This window comes from Cryptomeria japonica, chromosome 7 (genome assembly GCF_030272615.1).
Source record: "Cryptomeria japonica chromosome 7, Sugi_1.0, whole genome shotgun sequence".
Lineage (NCBI taxonomy): Eukaryota > Viridiplantae > Streptophyta > Pinopsida > Cupressales > Cupressaceae > Cryptomeria > Cryptomeria japonica.
The window spans coordinates 363,219,486-363,239,332 of record NC_081411.1 but is presented as its reverse complement, the minus strand read 5'-3'; the positions used below and the strand labels follow the sequence as shown (position 1 = coordinate 363,239,332).

Genomic DNA, 19,847 nt, shown 5'->3' with positions numbered 1-19,847 from the left:
TTGCGTTCTCTATACATTCTGATGATTGCGTTCTCTATACATTCTGATGATGGATCACAAAGTGTGATCCAAAATGTTATGCTAAAAAAAGTCACACAATCGAAACCGGGAGTAACTAAATAATATTTTACTTGTTCAATTGCATGTGCATACATGAAACAATAATAGATGATCACTTTATGTAGGAATTTGGAACTTGATGTATTGGATTTGAAACATTAGAACTCATAAGATTTTAAACTTATTATATTCTATTGACAATTTTATTTTCCTTAAATAGCCCACACAAAGCTTTGAATCCTATACTTTCAAATACAAACCCCAGAGTAGTCTCAACCAAGAGCTTGTTAATATAAGAATATATTCGTATGTACAAATGCAATGGGAAAAATAACAAGAGCAACAATTTTCATTTAATGATAAATATTTATAACCTCCAAATTGAGAAGAAATAAGATATAGCTGAATGGAATACTATGATAAAATTACCTTGTATACTATGATGATCTTCTCCATGACAGAAAAAGACCATGAAACATGACGATGGAAACTCAACCACCATAAATAACAAAAAACTAAGACCATGTCTATAGACTACAATACATACACACACAGTAGCATTGATGCATTCAACAATTCTTTCCTGCATAATGTGCTTATTTTACAATAAAATAGATCTACTCGTGAAGGCTTTGGCAGCTTCCCATTTGATCAAAAGAATCACTAGTCTAGTCAACATTTATCATCAGGACTAAAGAGCTCAGCTGAACGAGAAAACAATAAACTGAATGGTACAAAGTCATTGCAAGTAATCCAGACCACCACTCTTAGCTATAGAGGTGAGTTCAATCCAAATGCTCAACATCTGTTGACAACAATATTAATTAATACAATAGTAATGGAATTTAAGCTTTCAAAGATTGCAGCAAAAAAATCTGTATTGAAACTTTTCATTTATTAGCTTTTTGTTCAGTAAAAAATAGTGACTATAATGCTTTAGGATACTGGATCTTGGTTCTAGAACATCTATTATTAATTTTCCTTGCACATTAGGACCATAATTGACTGAAAATAAAACTGTCTCATTTTTCTGCATTCAACCTATTTGGTCAAGAGCATCATTCAATTTGTTGAGAGTCCAAATTATGTACCACAAACTGTACGAGTTTAAATTGCAATTCCCATTCTTTCGCGTTCTATGATGATAAAGTTGTAAGCATTCTTGTGCCCAAGGCTATAGTTATCGTTATATCAATAAACCGACTTTCACATTTTTCCCCAAAAAAACCTGGGTTTCACTTGATGTGTCGATTTGACACAACACACCCAGACTATCGAGCATCAATTGAATTTGATTAATTGAATGCTTTTTCCATTTAATGTTTCAATGGTTTTCCATAAAATAAATCAATAAGGACATGTTCAGCTAATCTTGCTCACCTCCTGCAAGGTTGGTAAGCTCAATATAGGTCAGTTGTAGCTAAGGTATTTTGAAACATGTTCAGGAATGCAAGGACCTTTTGAGAAAAACAGAAATTGTCGGAGCAGTCCAATTCTTGTTTGAAGGTAGCTTTTGTGGAAAAATTCAACACTGCAATTCCTTTGAATTACAGCAAAGATTAGTGACAGAGATAGGAGAATCGAGGTATAATGGGAAACCCCTCATCTGTCCACTATTCCCACTAGAAGGTTGGCAACACTGCCTATAGAAGGAATAAAGGATCAATAGGCTCCTCCCAAGATTGTGTGCTAAGTCAAATTTTTATGAAGCCCCGACAGGAGGCCTGGGATTGCTGAAGTGGGAGGTGCAATTTGAGATTATCTTGGAGAATGCCTGCAAACATATTCCTCAAGCTACAAACATCATGCGAGGATCTATCACCCTGGTGGAAGCTCTCAAATTTGCATTAAAGAAGAATCATACCATTGCCAAAGTAGAAAGAAATCCATAGAACAATATAAGGCTTATGAGATCAAAAACTCTGATGGACAAATTGGTGTCAAGAAGTGTCCTAGAGGGACCCCTTATTCCCAAATTCAAATGGATAAGTTTCAAATGCTACCACTATGAGGCAAGAAGGGCTATCAATTTAATGGTCCATTGAGTGGTAGATATCATCCAAACTGAATTCTTTCACTCATAGGATGACATAGAGGATTGTTGTGACTCTTATTCCTCAGTAAGGCATTATATTGAAACACCCCTAGGAATCTCCCACTCTTCTATGTGACTCCTCTACTTACAAGAAACCATAAGATACGTCAAACACCCCATCCTCTTGAATCTCTGTTGCTAAGGTGTAAGTAATGGCATCCTTGAAAACTGAAAAGGGATTGAAATGGAAGGTTGTCACATATCTGGAATCAAACAATTCCAACAACAGGACTCTTGAAGAAGTTGGAAGATAAGATTTCTGATAACAAACATTGCCACATGTTTGGTCCTTCTTTACTTGATAAGTTCAACTAAATTACTGAACAATAATTATTGTATTCCTGGAGGGTGTCCATATAGCTTGCTAAGAATGGCTGTTAAAACTAGCCTGGCCATAGGGAGTCAAGATATCATTGTTAAGAGCATATTATATTTGTAAACACAGGTAGAAAGGGACGCTAAGGTGAACCCTTTGGAAACCAACATTATTCAGTGAGCTGCCTTGGGATTATGCACTCTATTCTTGTGGATAAAGAGTATCTTTCAGCAGTTAAAAATGCTCTTGTAACTATGGGACATAGGTACTGCATATAGGTTGATAATGATGATTCTGATCTTTGGGAAGGTCACAGTTGTAATACAGAGATGATCATGTGTAGAGATACAAAGAATATGACCTATTTAGGGATTTCAAAGCAATAATGGATTGTTAGGGAAGTCTGATAGTTCATAGTCAAACCTGCCCTCCTTTGACAGGGAAGTACACAGAGGATCTGCAGAACCTACTGCCTTAGAACAACTCAAAATGACAAATTCTCGTGGAATTAGTTAGGATTAGATGTCAATTACAAATATGAAGGAATGATGCATAATAGAATATGGTTTGACACCCCTTACTAAATGAGTATTATGGACTGAGATTTGTGCAGGGCACATATACATCAGACAAGGTAAAGAGACACTGTGGTTTGTTGCAGCGGTGACTTCCCTGTTAGACATCCACAGAAGGCGTATGTATGGACTTGGTTAGAGATTATTTCAAGTTCTTCAGCATTATATCAAGTTCTTTAGGGCATACAATTGGCTGGTATAAACATAAACTCTACACAAAGTAACTCTGAAAGTTTTTCGGACAAACAACTTGCAAAAGGACAGTCAAAATATCCATGCACAGATCTTTCAGCAATTTAGAGTTGTGAATGCTCTCTCATTAGATGAACACATTATGGTAATTTTCAGTATAATCCCTTTAGCATGTCTTGGAAAAGAGGGTGAAGATCAATCAAATTTATTGAAAGTGAATTTTGTCTGGTATTTTTCATGGCATTCTCCTGAAATGTAAGCCACTGGACACACAAATCATGACTTCTTGCCATTCAATGATTGTTGGAGTAGAAGAAACAGGATGCCAAAATTTATTTGAACTGTTTTGCAAAGACGGTTGCATAAAACATAATATTCAATCTTATCATTTTCTCAGCAGATACCAATAAGGAGTTTTTGAACAGAATACAGAAGTCCATCTAAAAATAAAGATTGTATTAAGATGTTATTCTGTGGCTTCCCTGTTTGTCACATATAAATCTGAAAGTTAAGAAAGAAAACAAATGATTTGAGAGTGTCTCTTAATGAACTTTGGTCTCCCAGGATGCAAGGTTTCTTCAATCCATAAAAAAATAAGTTAAGGAGGGTTGTTGTCAAGAATGGATGTGTTTGCCACAGTATTACAAGTATTTAAAATGAGGTTTCATTCAGTTGGTAGGGGCTATATTTGAGAAAATGCCTCAAGAAGATGTTGAGCCATGGCCTGCAATATTATCTTAAAACGATGGTTTCTAGTCTCTTTGGTTATTGTGATGTACAAAAATCTGTAATTGCAGTCAGGGGAATTCTGATTTTCTTCTTCCTCATTTTACTAAGAGTGGAGAACCAATTTTCTACTCCCATTGATCGGCTGGGAAAAAATAGTATTAAGTTGCAATTGATATTGCAGGTCTGAGTTGAGCATAGTTGTAACTCTTGTTTTTCATTTCTAATTGTCTCTGTTGTCAACAAAATTCAATTCATTTTTCTCTTGTTTCTTTCTTGTTTACCCTCTTTCTTGTTTCAAACGAAATAGCACATGAAACCAACTGACTTAAGGCAATACAAAATATGCACTAACAGAAAACTTATCGATGATGAGAAAATACTAAATTAAGATTATGTAAGCACCAGTAGATATATTAAGAGATATTCCACTAGCTTGATTCCTTGAACACAGAAGGTTAGAACTCTAACTATACCTTGATTCTCCACCACATTTCCCGCCAATTCTGTTACAAAATGGCTACTCTCCTTTTAGACTTGGGTTGTTGCCATGGATGATACTACATCTGCAGAAGGGGCCATAGAACTTCGTGGCTTTCGGCCAAACAATAGAAATCTTTTCAAACCTTTGGCACTGTTCTCTGAGTTCCCCCATCTTTTACGTGAATTTGTTGGATCTGATTTACCATCATCAGCTACAGGAAATTTTTCTGGTGCAGACTTGTGTATGCTCTGTAAATCTGGACTTGCACTTGGAGGAGTGGAAGAAATGACACGAGGGTCGTTAGATCCAAAAACATTTAGCTTTGGAGTAAACACTTCTTCACTAGGAATACCAATTTCAGGTGTGGCAGGTACATTGGAAGTACAGAACTTGAAACTCTTGGAAGGTGAATCATTAAGAGATGAGACAGTGGCATTCGGTGCTTTATCATTTAACTCAGGATTACATCTCTCAAGAACAAAAGATGAAATTTTGAAGCTTCCTTGTTGATTTAATTGCTTCGAATTGGGAGAGCCTGACTTAGCCACCTCAGTCAGAGAATTTGTATAAGCTTCAGAGACCTTGATAATTTCAAATCCATCATCTACTAAACCTTCCAGTGTTGACTGTTTATTCTCTCCTGGCTGCTTAACATTAGTAACGGTAGATTTTTGAGTGGCAAAATGCCCTGAATTGGTTGATTTATCTTCTTTCACTCTAGAATCATAAGCCTGTACAGAAACTTTAACATGGTCTTTTATTTCTGTTACCTTGGAGGAGTCTGATTTCATAAGCTGAGAATTTTCTCGGATTTGTAATCCAGAATTGTTATTATGTACATGGCCATCCGTACTCTTTATAGACTTAAATTTTTTGACACCATTATCCATATTAATTCCTCCACTGCTGGGAAGGGCTTGTTTTCCTACCTCCTTATTCAAATCTGGGTGAATTTCTTGGGAACCCTCTGTTGTATTTGCTGATTGTGTGCTTGTTCTTGCTACAGCTGACTTTTTATTCAAATCAGAGTTATCTGACGGAGTTGAATTTGACATGGCCTCATTGGTTTTAAATTTGCCAGCTTCTGTCCCTTGCTGTAGATTTAAACCTTGGTTGCTGCTCTTCTTGACATCAGACATACTGCCATTTTCTTTGTTTTCTTTTCTCAATACATTCAATTCATTGGAGCTCAACTGATTTGCCTTACCAGTGGAAACCTTTTGAACAGGTTGGTTACTATTATTCTTCAAGTTGGGTGGAATCTGTTTTGCTTGAACAACTGATCGTACTTGTTTGGAGACAATAGAACTTTCCTTTCTGAGAGCAACCCGAGCAGAAACAGATTGACTAAGAGAATCCCCAGATGCCTTTGATTTATGTGAACTCAATCTATTGATTGCTTCATTGGAAATCTTTGTGATTGGCCGAGGGAGAGAACGTGCAGTACTTAGATTATTAGAAGCTCGGTCTTTTTGCATACTTAATGATAAATTCCCAGTTGTTGTAGGCTTCCCTAGTTGCTGCTTTGAGGATTGACTGCTGGGTGTTGATTTACTTCCAATTGAATTTGTTCTTCCTGCAATTCTTTTCTGCCTCTGCATCTTTAGATCTTCAATTCGTTTCCTATCCTCCTCTTCCTAAATACATCAAATTATCCAACACAGAGCTTGTTAGCAATATGCATTGATGTCTTAATGAGAAAAATAATATTGAAACAATGAACAACAAAACGTAGCTAGAAAAAATTGTCTGTTGACCTTCTATCATGCTCCACATTTAACAGAAGCAAATCAAAGGATACCTTCTCTTTTTTGGTCTTTTGTAAGGTAGCTTTAAAGGCACGTAACTTTTCAGCACGTAATTGTGCTTCAGCCAATGGACTTGGCTTTGTTTTTTTTCCACTCCGTGTAGTTGTGCCAGCTTTCCTCTTTGCTAGAGCTTCTTCAGCTGCTCTCAACTGCTCTTCCTTGCTTTTCATTTCAGGAAGTTCTTTGACATTTGAATTACTTTGATTTTGTTTGAGAATGCCTTTCTCCCCCACATCACTATTGAGGTCTGCATCAGGATACTTTTGATCAACAATGTTGACTAGTTCCTGGATATCATTATCTATGGCAGGATGCCATGATTGACCTAGAGAATCTCTTTCAGTATTTCTCTCTGGCACCATTAACAAATCAGCTGGCTCCCAGCTAATTGAAGTTTCAGGCTTGTTTTTAGGGACATCATTGGAAGAACAATCTCCTTTAACTATGGGTGGAAGCTCGAAATCCATATTTATCTCTGTCTTCCATTGAATATTAGCCTGCTCCTGTGGTGCAGACCTGGTTGAAACCATGAAAGAATCATCCACTAAATACTGTTCATTCTGTATCCCTGGGTGCAAATGATCATCATTCCTATTAATCGTGTGCTCAATATTGTCACCTGTATCCCATTGTCGAACTGTATGACCTAATTTTATTTCACTGTGTTTTTCAGAAATTATAATTGAGTCATCTATAACTGGTTTCTTTTGAATAGATAATTTATCTTTCTCATCACCTATTACAGCATGTTTTTCATCCCAGGTTGAGCCCCTTTGTGGGAGCAGCCACGGTTCCTTTGACATATTACTTCGGATTCCTGACTCACCATGGTTGGCTTCTAGTTCAAAGATCGCTTGCATATCAGTATTTTCCGTGATCATATGTTCTTTGATTTTCATATCCATTTCAGGCTCAACTGAAGCTCGTTCATTTGCATGAATAGCATTGCCGCTGTCATTCTTTGATTTATTTTGTGATGATTCACTGTCTTTCAGTAAGCATGTCTGAAAGACTTGCCAGCTTGAATTGTCATCTTCACCTCCATTGTCTGTGTTCTCTTCATATTTTCCATTTTTCTCACTAGAATTATGACTTTCAGAAAATTTATTATGAGACCCCTTTTTTCTTGAAAATCCTCCTTCATGCTTCTGTTTTATCTCAGAAAGATCAATTACGATTTCAGGATCACTATCACTCTCAGGCTCTGATTTTTCTGATATTCCATCATGTTCCTTTGAAGTAATATAGTTGATATTTCGAATAACAACCATGCCAGAGTGCTTATTACCTGACCGGTTAGAGGATCTTCCGTTTGAGGTCTTCAGAGGCCGAACCTCACATTCTTTCTCTAGCTCAGAATGTCCACCTTGGTCCATAAGGCCTTGAGATTGTGGGGCGGATCTCAGACTTCCTGGGCTTCCCACTTCCGTTCCATCTGTTGGATAATGTTTTGAGCCTGCAGGCACAGTAGACATGCCACTTGACTCTGACCTTAGGGGTGGATGAAATATAGGATTGAATTGTGGCCAGTATGAATTCCCAGAATAACTTTGATAATATGGAGAACCCATTTGAATTCCTTGAACTGGAATCCCATGAAAACCTTGCACTGGAGGTCCAGACCCAACCATATGAGATTGGAAATTCTGGACATATTGTGGAGGCTGACCCAGCCATACAGGCATTGCAGGCTGTTGAAAATTTTCATTACCTCCAGCTATTCCCATAGGAACCTGTGCTGTTGTGGATATCCCATTATCTGCTTGTTAAGAAACCCTTGCAATTAATATGAGTGATTAGCTAAAAGGAACTCATACACATAGGAAAAAGAGCAAGCCGAATACCTCTATTATGGCTTAAGTTTGTGTAGTTCCCATTTGGACCTTGCAAGCCTGCTGTTTGTTTCAATTCATTTATATTACTTGGATCATCACTGGCAGCATGAATCTTAGTCTGACAAACAGAGTTACTGTTCAGCATAAACTCAGAAGCTCCCGTAAAGGACACCTCAGATAAAGCAGAATTATCCTCCATAGCTGACATTTCCATTTCCTCCACCCAAAGCCCAGCTTCATGTTTTCTCTTGTACATCTCCATGATGTTCAAACATGATTTTCTGTTGCAGATTCGACAAGTGAATTTCTCAATTTCAAGAAGCATTTCCGACACCCACAGAAAATATTTGCTTCCAATCAGCATAATAATGAATTCATAATATATAATTATTTTAATAAAAATTAAAAAATCATGCACATGGTGCATGGAACCTTTATCTCTCGATTTGATCTCATAAGTAAAATTTTCGACATCATTTTGTTTTCCAAATTTTCTGCCTAGCATTGCAATAGAATTCTATGGATATTCAGATAATGGTACCTCAAACGAAGAGCTCCAAAGTAGTCTGCAAATAAGACTAGATCAGCCATGTGTTCATTATCAAAGCCAGCGGCTGCTGCTTGTGCATAGGCCATTCCTTGTTCCTTCTGTAAAACTATTTTACGACTCTCCAGTATTTTTAAAAGCTGAACTCTGACAAAATGAAGTGTGTAAATGATATTAGATACATATCCCAAATCTGTATCATAGCAAAATCAGTTGGGCAGCACATTTGCATTATATTGCATAGCATCTGCAAAAGAATTGAAGTTCTTACTTTGAACTTTCTCCTTGTACAGGTGGGATATCATTGACCAATTCTCTCCTTGGCTGACATAAGATTACGCCCAGATTATAAGCTTATCATGTTTCAAACTTGTGTATAATCCTTAACCACGTATTTATTATAATGGATTGGCTACTTATGTAAAATATAAAATCATCAAGTACATTAAACATACCTTAAAAGGAACAATTGATCTCTCAAGGTTTAAATCAACCATCACATTTTTGCCTGTCCAAGTTCACACAAAACCATCATATCAAATAAAGAGAATAACAAAATTTTCAGAAGAGTGGTATTTCTGTAAGTAACTGTTTTGACAGTTTATATCAAAATTTATTACAACAGCTCACATTTGAATGACATGTTTCAACTTTCATCATTATGCACAGTGTCTACGTACAGACCAGAAGGATTGAACAAATTAATGACTGCAATATTGATGTACTTGCTGAAATCACAGAAAGCTGATTGATAAATTTAGTATGTACAATAAAATCTCCAACTTCATAAGATTGAGGTGAATGCAAGATCTCCATTTTAATTTAAAGATGGTAGTAACACCTCCCAATATTAAGCCCATATAAAGCTCTTCAAGTTCTTTACAAAAGTTACCAAATGCTAATGGTGGAAGAAGACAAATGATGCAGAACAAAGGAACTAAATGCAAGAGGTCTGAATACCTCTGCACCTATTTTCAGAAACATCAATATCATTACATACAACACTATTAGCACGATATAAACAATATTACGTGCTATTAGCTATGTTCCCCAGGGATGCATCCCTGCCATTTTTTGACACATTCCGCTAACAGGGATGTTTTGGGGACTTGGGGATGGCTTGGAAACTTTTCCCCAACATCCCTGATCAGAATGTTTTGGCCCTTACATCCCGGACATGCAGGGACTTCTTGGGGCCATCCCCAAGACAGTTGGAAATGCCAATGATGTCCCCTGACTGTCCCTGACTGTCCCAGGGACAGCCAGTCATCCCCCTGCAATTACACTCCCTTTCTTTATAAAAGGGGCCCAAAATATATTAAAAGATATTTTATTGTTCTTTTGTGGGCCACCACACCACTCTCAGCACTAAATAAGATATTTGATTTGCAAAACAACAGATTTTGAAGCTCATCTATGGTTTATGACAATCACATGATGTTAGGCTTAACTTTGCAAGACTTGAAAGAAGTTTTCAGCCATTACAGTTGGTGAAATAACAGGGTTTTCAAGACAAAAATCAGGCAAAATTATATCTAGGATTTCAAGCTCCATTTGTACCTCTCAATGTGGTGTTTCGATGCCAAGATCGTGATTTTCTATCTCTGAAAACAACAATTTTAAGTTGTTTTTGCAGTCACAATGCAGGTTTGCAACATATAATGGCAAAGGTTCCAGCCTTATTGAGGCAGCCTCCTTTCCAAACTCAATACAAAGTCAAGAACTTGTTGTTGCTTGTGTCAACAACTGCAATTTTGAGACAAGGGAGATAAGCTCATTGGTTGCACAAGTTATTTGGAAGTTCAAGTGTGGTAGCATATTTGTTTTTTCATTTTGTCGTTGAAACTTGCAGTCTTTGGGCATTTTGTTGTAAATGTTATGTATTCAGGATGTATAATGTATATGATGAATGCCTTATCAATGTTATTATATGAATATTTGAAATTTCCCTTTTTATTTATAGCCATCTCCTTCGCTATTCCCTGTCATCCCCTAAAATGGATTAAAAAAATCCATCCCTAAAACACATTCTACTGTCCCATGTTGTTCCTATCCCAGAAACTTGGTGAAACATAGGCTATTATATGTAATGATAGTGAAAAGGAAGGCTTCGTAACAAAGTAATGAGACGTAACTAGTTCCTATGAGAAAGAGCTGGAAAAAGCTCGTGCTTAAGAATAATTGTCCCATCAAAAAATAGATATAAATAAGGAAGAAACCTAAAAACAATTCCCTTCCAATAAAGACACTAGCATAACATGTTACATAACCATAATCAGGAATATATTAAAACTCCCAAACGACCACTAGAAGCATCAACATTAAAATAATTCCCCCACATGGGGTTATCCAGATTGCCAGACAAAATTAGAAGTTGGAAGCCATATGGAGTCTCATGCAGCTGTAGGGATTAAACTGCTGGGGGAAGGCAGGTCGTTGTCATTCTTTTGTATGTCTCCCAAATTGGATTGTGGTGGCATTTCTGATGCTCATTAACTTACCATTGTCTCTAATGTTAGATTGGAATCACTCCTTGGAGATTACTGCAGTTCTATTTGTAAACTAGTCATTACCTAACGCTGAAAATGCTACTCATTCACAACAGTGCAGGCAGGTTTTGTTTACCTAGCTATCATTAATGGTGGTTTAAACTAACGGTATCAGGTAGGACCTGGCCAGCTGTGCTAGGGCACTTTTATGAGCAATGAACAAATGCACAATAATCAAGCAAACCTTATCAACTTGGAACTTGATCTGCACAATAATGCTTGCAATTGAAGAGAATAATATTTTCTTCAAAACATACAATAGTAGTAAGCAGATATTCTTTGAAAATTCCCTGTATTGAACCATGTACAATAATAACATAATACATTGGTATGAATCAAATATTCTGCTTGGAAAATTTGTCAATCCAGAAACAAGAAATCCATAATAGTGTCACATTTTAGGGGGGTGGATGCATAGAAGAGCCTATTACAATCTCCAATCCATTGATAACTCATTTAAACCTGGACTACACATCTGGGGATAGCAATACCTGAAAATTTATAGTATATAGTTCATTAGAATTGAATAACAGAGTGAAGAACAAGATGCCGATTCCCTCATCATTAAAAAGTAGTAGCATTACAAGAATATGCTGAATGCATCCAGGAACACAAGTTCTGTAAGGCAGACAAAATTGTTGATAAGTTGATAACTAGATGGTATAAAAAACTAGTGGTGAGAAGAGAATTCTCCATGTTGGTAGTTATAAGACAAGAAGTGAATTGTTAAGATTTTTTTATTGTTATCCAATGAAATGAGTCATTCACATGCCAAGTCTGACAAAGTCTATATTTTGCAAGTGGTAGCTTAAGACTAGCCTTTGCTTGCAAGAGAATGATAAGTTCATTTTTTATTTGTTTGGGCTATTCATCGTGGAATGCTATTTGTTTCATAAATATTCTATGGTAATGACTTTCCTATTCATGTTTACAAAAGTGTGGAGAGGGTGCTAGCACATCTTGATATTGTTAAAATATTCATATTCAACAATATTGAACAAACTTAAGAGCATAGAACTATACCTTGGCAACAATTACCGTCAAATATAGTAGCACTGTCAAAATCCTTCTATGCGCACCTTATTATATGTTTAGCTTGTAAATTAACAAGTTTATCATCAATTGCCATGTATTGGGATTCGGTCATTTAAATTGGAAACCAGAAGCTATGGAATTATACATCCAACTTCATGAAGTTTTGACTCGAGAATGATCATCTCTAATGTACATCAAATACAAGAGACCTGTGATATTGAAGGTTATTTTCCAAAAACCATCCTAAGGTTAGATATTTGAGCTACATGACATCTACTAAGTTCATCTGAACTTAACATCAAGGAGTTGATATTTATGCATTTACTCATTTTCATTATTCATTAAGTTTATATATATTGACTACCTAAGTTCTATTCTAAAAAGCACACAAGCTCTTACATAAACTTTATCCTACTGAACAGTTAAAGCTACCAGAAGCCTCAGGCAAATGGAATGATCATTGAACTCTTTGGTGATTTCTTAATTACTATAAAAGGAGTAATATGTTACCCTCTCGTTAAATGTCTACACCTGAATTATGAAAACAAAAAGCCTATATTTCCTAGCCCCACGAAATGAAAAGTACAATGTTCATGTCTCCCGATTTTAAAAGGGTTGAATGCAAACAAAAGCCGGTATATCACATGGGAAAAACAAGGTAAATGCTTATCTAAGTTCCCAGTTTGATAAGTGACAATGACACGGCATCCATAACTGATCACTAGATATACCTTTAGAATGTATACCCAATAGTCAGTGGTCTTCGATAATGAACTGAAGTAACCTGTGATAAACAGTTCATCATAAGGGTATGGTAGTTATCCCACATAATGTTCAGTACATCAATTTCTTCTGACACTCTTGATTTTTGGATTGGAAACAGGCCTTGTACTTTTATATTAAATTACAACTCATAACAAAGTCCAACAAAATTATAGTGTCTATGTTAAGGCAAAGTGAAGAATTAATCGAGATAAGAAACCTAAAAACAGAGAATTTTATAGAATAACTGAAAAGATCCTAGAGATCAGCCTAATGTGGACAGACAAATGAAATGGCTAGTAACAAAGGCAAAACAGTTTATGCAGGAATCATCATCGCCTTTAAATTCTGAATAGCAAACAAAATGAATGGCAAATTCAAGCGAACAAATAGCCAAAGATGGAAAGAAACAAGAACAAAGAGGTAATGCAGAAAGGAAACTGAAGATATATGGTCTATAGGTCACTTATTATGATAACGTGCACACTTGCCATTTGGGCCAATCAGTATATGCATACCTTCTGTGGATCCGTTTGCATTGGATTTAGGTGGTTTTTCAACAACCTGCACCATGTTAAATATTACCAGAGTTAATTTTGTACGTGGAAGACAAATTGCACCTAAGATTGTAATAAAAGAAGTTTGAATGCTCACCGCCAAAGAAGCTTCGTTACATTGGACATTAATAGATTCCTCAATCTGTATAATTTCAATTTCGATTGTTGTAATTCTCTCAAGAATCTCCGGGGTGCTCACAAACCTAACAAACCTGTTATAGATAACAATTGAAGGCCTTGTCAAGAAATTGATCGAATTGGTTGCATCATAAGCTGTGGATTGCACTCATTACTCAAATGGACAGATCCACACTAATTATAATCTCGTCACCAAAGCTACAGAATTAAAGTAACATCTTTCTTTTCTTTACTTCAATCAGCGTTAAGAATTGGTCTTTAAAAAATAAAAACTCCAGGAAGGCTTGCATACCTTTGAAGCGTGCCCTTGGTAAACCATGATTTTGCATCTCCACTGGCCACCTCCAACACAATGGAATAGCCACCCTTTTCAATTTGCTCCTCGGCCGTCTTGAGATGCAATAGAAATGGCTTCAGCAGTCCAGATGCCAACTTGTCAGTCACCCCACCACTCGATATAAGTAGTTCACACCTAGCAAAATCAGCCCCAAAATCATGCACCACAAAAATGCTCTAAATACAGACACATCATACAACACAACTAATTCAAGACAAATATACTAAAATGATTAACTGTGCAAATCTCAATATTTTAACTATATAACCCCAATTCCATATCAGATCTCTATATGAATATGGATTCTTAAACCTAAAAACCAAACTGGGGTCTTATTCAAGTGACCACCATTACCACCTATCTCCTCATCTCAGCACATTACTGTAATCTTGATGCGGAAGATGTATCATGGAGCTCATGGAAGGCCCAAGACCACGAGATCTTAGGGCTATATTTAAAGAATTTTAGGAAAAACAGCAGAACAGCTAAATAGTAGAAAATGTATGGCGTACTTGCCTCCCATGATGTCATGCATAATTAGAATAGAGCTCGGTTTATGGTAGTTGCCATTGGAATTTCTAGAGGGGATTTTAGGCTGTAGATTTAGGCAGGGCAAAAAAGCTACATTGATCGGTGGATTTTCTCCTTGTGTGTATAAAGTCAAGAAGTACTTATTAATAAAAGATGTGTTTGAAGGTACTATGGTTTCCATATCTGAGTGAGCTTGATTCGATTCCTGCTTGAGTCTAGAATATTTACAATTGCCTGTTATAGAGTCAGAGCCTTTTGTATTTGAATGCAGAGCATTAGATCTGCAGCTGCGTCCTAGAGGCAACTCACTGAGTATTTTGGAGGCAAAGCAGTAATAAGTGTTGCTTTCAATCTAGTCCACTTAGCACTACAACTGATTTTTTCTTTCTGATTTCCCCATCTTTGCTCTGCACAGTTAAGTGCTAATTCTATCATATATTTAGATCTCCTCGTTGTAATGAATCCTTAACCATAAACCAAATAGGCATCCTCTGCAAGGTACCCACTACCCACCATCACCATCCCTCTCCTAGTGGCAGCAAACTAATTTTTCTCCACAACCGTTGAATTTTTTTTTTTGTCTATCTGCTTTATGCAAGTCAGAACCCACTTAATCGAATGCATCAGTATTCCGTAGGAGCTATAATTTGTTAAATCATTAGTATAATTGACACTGGCGACAATGAGCTCACAGTTCACACAGATCTAACTTACTGTTACTCTAATCTGGTCTCTCGCATTTCTGTCTGATTCACAATGTGGGTGTAATGTGATGATGGATGCTTACCTTGTTCTAGTAGGAGTGAGCTGAAACACAGCAGAATCCAGAATCATGGTTTCTTTCATTGTTAAATCTCCTCGATTTCAACTTGAGAAACACACATTCACAAGGATCTTCACCTCAACCGATCCAACTCCAAAAAAAAAAACACCAGGAAGGATATAAAATAGAAGATGGAGAGCTTGAGCTAGAGGTGAGCTTGATTGCTCTGTCAAGTACCCATCTTGGGATTACAATCCAATGATTGAAGGTGTATTTGGGGAGTGTCATTGCCAACTGGATTGATTTGAGACTAATTAAAAAAAAGAGGGGGTGCATCCCCACCAGGAATCCAACAGTCGAAACTGACAAAAACTACTATTTCACACTTTTCTACTGTCTGATTCTTTCCTTTTCTCTCACTCAACATCTATCATTGACAGAAATTTGTCCGTCAGGTAAAAATAAAATACAAATATCAGACAGAGGTGTTTGACAACTGCACACACTGTTTCACATTTTGCTAGTTGGCAACTCGTGCCGACACTTCAGTATTGAAAAGTCTCGGGACTTTGCCCACTTTGCTCGGAATTTGCCGGATGGCGGAAAAATGTTGTCAGAATGGTGAACTACTTTTCTAATTAAATCGGCCTAATATAATATTTTTAAAATATATAAATTAAAAATTAAAAAATATACATTGTTTAGGAAATACGAGCATTAAAAGGATTACTTTGAATTCAAATTTAGAGTTATAGGAAGAAAGATTATTTTGTAGTCTACAAAATCAGTCAGTTGTAAAATGGGACTATTCATTTGAACTTATGGCCAATCTTTTATGAACACAAATTCTTTATCATTAGAGAAAAGCAATGTATTCTCTTAAATTTTAATATCTATTATAATATTTTGTTAAATTTTATATTTTGGTTGGAATTATTTTAGTATATATTTTTCATATTTTGAATTAAATTATATTACTAATTATAATCTTTAAATAGAATTACAAATATAATTTTTTCTTTTCTTTTCTTTTCTTTTCTTTTCTTTTCTTTTCTTTTCTTTTCAAGTTTCAAATTATGTTTATAGTAGTCATCATTTTAGATATGATTATCAAAAACATCTAAATTTGATGTTTAGGACATGCATTTAAATGAGTTGTCCTAAATTATTTAATCCATTGGAAAGTAATGTACAACAAATAAGACAATGCGTCTACAAATTTGTCTCTAATGAATTTAAACGTATAGTAAAGCAATTCTTTGTTATACACCTATATTGACAACGACATTCATAGTCATTCATATCTTTATTGTTAATTTTAGTGATGAGATTTGATTGAGGCACAAAAACATCTTGACCTTCAATTTTTGCATAGCAAGTTCCATGGTACTTTTTTATAACCACCACATTTTTCCTCCAAATATGAATGTGGAGATAGATATTGCAAGTACCATAGATCAAATTCCACCTAGGACAAGAACCTCGAAAACAAGAAAAGATGATTGTTGGAACTTTGTCCCTTACTCTTATTTTCTTAGACTCCATTGGTCTTGACCTTCTACTACTAGATAATTTTCGTTTTCTACCTACCATTTATTATAGTTTGTAAAATGAAGGGCATTTGTCTTTGGATTTATCTCATATGTTAGAGTAATTAGCTAAGGAGGATAAATTTTGTAGGGCTATTGACCATTATTGATTTGTTATCTTCATTTGTGTTTAATAGATTTTTACCTCTTTTATGAAAAAAAAAAAGATTCCAAAATGCACACTCTTAATCACCTCTCTTTCAATTTAAAACATATTAAATTTTAATATTGATTAACTTATTTTGACAAATTTATATACTCAATTTTTATAACAAAATGACACATTCAATCATTTTGATTTATTCACTGCTAATAAATAAGATATTTTATAGAGAGTTTAATAGAACAATGAAATTAATTCAATCAAGATAATTTTTTAACATTTTAATTCGATCATTTTGCATCATATATACATTATTGCCAATAACATGGTGAAATCTATGTAAACTTTTTCTACATAAAAAAAAATATACTACTTACTATACATGTTGATCTTTATCGTCCTTATAAAATCTATATTATATTAATTTTTTCTTTAAAAAAATATAGAATGATGAAGTACTATATTTCATTTTCAACAAAAGCAGGGCCAGTCGGCGGCTACGCAGTAGCCCACGCAATCTACTTTACCCCACTATAATATGTAGCAAATAATTCCAAGAGCAATATATTAATTTTATGGGGAATAAAATGATGTAAGCATATAATTTGTCTACTTAATGCATGCACATGTTTCTACACGTTAGAGAAAGCCCAAAAAGATATTTATTTTTATTGGATTCTCTGAAATTTGGTTTTATATGGTTGTGGGCACCCTTGTAATTTGTGGTCACAATTATTTTATCACCAATGCATGGACTAAGGCATATTTTCCTACGAGGTTTGCCATTCTATACAAGTGGAGAAGCACTTACATTGAAAAACTCATTTATTTATATTAGGTGGAATCTTGCAATTTAGAGACTAGCATAAAAACAATTTAATAAGGTTTTATATTATGGATAACAATAGTTTAATCGAGTTGAATTGGTCTATAGTGCTTGAGAAAATGTATGGAATCGTCTATTTTTCATATAAAAAGTATTTGATCAAAAATAAAAAAATTATAAATCACAATAAATTTTTACACAATTATTATTGGTTCAATTTTCTTAATTTCTCTTTTTAATGCTATTTTACAAAAAAACAATTGTATTATTCGAAATTGTATTTTAGATCAAATGTTATTTTATATGACAAATAACCATTATCAAAATGTATTATCCATTTTTTAAAAAAATGTTTAAAATCTTATATATTTAGAGTCTTCAAGTGAGACCTAAAAGCTCATATTCCTCCTTGTAAGAGGTGTTTAATGCTGTCCTTGTAAGAGGTGTTTAATGTTGCATGCCCATTAATGGTTAAAAAAGCCTTACTATTACGTGCACTCCATAAATATCTCTATTTATAAATGTTAAAATTCATATGATTAACTTCTCTTTTCTCTTTTAATGTATATGCATGCCAATAAATGCTTAGGAAAGAAGCGAGAAGTGTGGATTAATGAATGGAACATGATGAGACTATTTTTGTTAGAACCATTTAATCATCAGAAACACCAAGAAATGAATACAATAATTGGTCAAACTATTACTTTATTGAGGCCACAAGTCCATATCAATTATGCATACATCATGGAAGATATATTATATTCTTAAGTGAGGGCTTCATATATTTAATATTATATCGATTTATATATCTTTAATATTAATATTGTTATAATTTCTATTTCAAATATTCATCAACAATGGATGCGAAAATGCAAAATCAAAAAGCAACGGTTAATAAACACAATCCGTCAGGAGGGCGCAGACAAGTTTTTGCCACATACCCGGAAAGCATTACTGTCTTTAGCCCGCCATGTAAGAAACGCCACGCATCAAAAACGCATGCAAATAATACATTGAATGCAAGGTGGATATCGGCTTTCGGGCTGGGCAGAACAGGGAAAAAAGAAGAACTCAGGGCAGGCAAAACCGAGGCAAATGCGCTTTCTACTGACGGGAAATGGCAGGTCTTTTATTCAAAAAAAACTAAAAGGAAGATGGGCAAGCTTCAAGATGTCTCATTAAATTTCAATAGGCACAAATTCGACCAGACAAGGCAATCTCCGGCATCTGGGGCTAATCTTGTTCCACTCGGGAAAATTAGGGTTTTCAAACCCAAACCTGAGATTAAACAGAGGACAATATGTAACATACCGTCAAAATTAATGGAACCACAATGGAGCATTTACAGCCAAAATGGGGTATTTGTGAAATGGAATGGGTTTGGAAAAGATATAAAGGAGATTATCGACTGGTGGTATGCCCTATATCCGGGAAAGGTAAGTATTACTCTCTTGGAAAATAATTTCCTGTCAATTTTGTGCGAAAATCAAAATATAAAAAATGATATCCTATATGGTAAATTAAAATTTTATAAAGGACATGGCTTCTTGTGCTGTGAATGGAGGCCGAATTTTGATCCTTACTCTCAGATCTTAATTAAATGCCCTAGATGGATTAATTTGGGTTCATTACCAGTAGAATGTATAAATTTCAAAATCTTAGAATGCATAGGGGAACATTTTGGGACTTTTTTGGGCTGTGAAGGATTGGATAGAAAGGATTTAAGCAAGCATATTAAAATTTTAGTTGAAACAGGCAATAATATTTCAGTTTTAAAAGCCACCACGATAGCTACAAATAGGGGGGAGTGGAACATATATCCCACCTTCTACAGTGGGGAATTAGATGAAACTGATATCTGCTTAAAATCGTATCCAAATCAGATTAAAAGAGATGTTCGAAAGGAAAACCCTGTAATAGAATTTCATAAAAACTTCTCCCTGGTCTCTCCCAATGTTCAACCTACTTCACCCTTAGAGGTCTTCCCATATGAAGATAAGCCCAACCAGATAAGGAATA

At 35.2% G+C, this 19,847-nt stretch overlaps 1 protein-coding gene across 1 annotated transcript; it reads right to left on the bottom strand.

The window, feature by feature from the left end:
* Positions 1 to 459: 459 nt before the first annotated feature.
* Positions 460 to 15,594, bottom strand: LOC131039993 (COP1-interacting protein 7). The gene is made up of 11 exons (XM_057972861.2): positions 15,335 to 15,594; positions 13,972 to 14,151; positions 13,639 to 13,753; positions 13,503 to 13,548; positions 9,094 to 9,146; positions 8,910 to 8,962; positions 8,633 to 8,785; positions 8,101 to 8,372; positions 6,250 to 8,015; positions 4,441 to 6,085; positions 460 to 865 (listed from the first exon to the last, which is right to left on the bottom strand). The coding sequence occupies exons 1-10, from the start codon at positions 15,391 to 15,393 to the stop codon at positions 4,496 to 4,498; spliced, it is 4,287 nt and encodes a 1,428-aa protein (XP_057828844.2). The 5' UTR covers positions 15,394 to 15,594; the 3' UTR covers positions 460 to 865; positions 4,441 to 4,495.
* Between the last annotated feature and the right edge of the window lie 4,253 nt (positions 15,595 to 19,847).

Coding starts and splice junctions, on each gene's coding strand:
- LOC131039993 (XM_057972861.2), bottom strand. CDS start 15,393: ATGAAAGAAACCATGATTCTGGATTCTGCTGTGTTTCAGCTCACTCCT. Junction 13,754..13,971: donor ACCAAGGGCACGCTTCAAAG/GTATGCAAGCCT, acceptor TATCTATAACAG/GTTTGTTAGGTTTGTGAGCA. Junction 8,373..8,632: donor TTTGGAGCTCTTCGTTTGAG/GTACCATTATCT, acceptor AATCTGCAACAG/AAAATCATGTTTGAACATCA.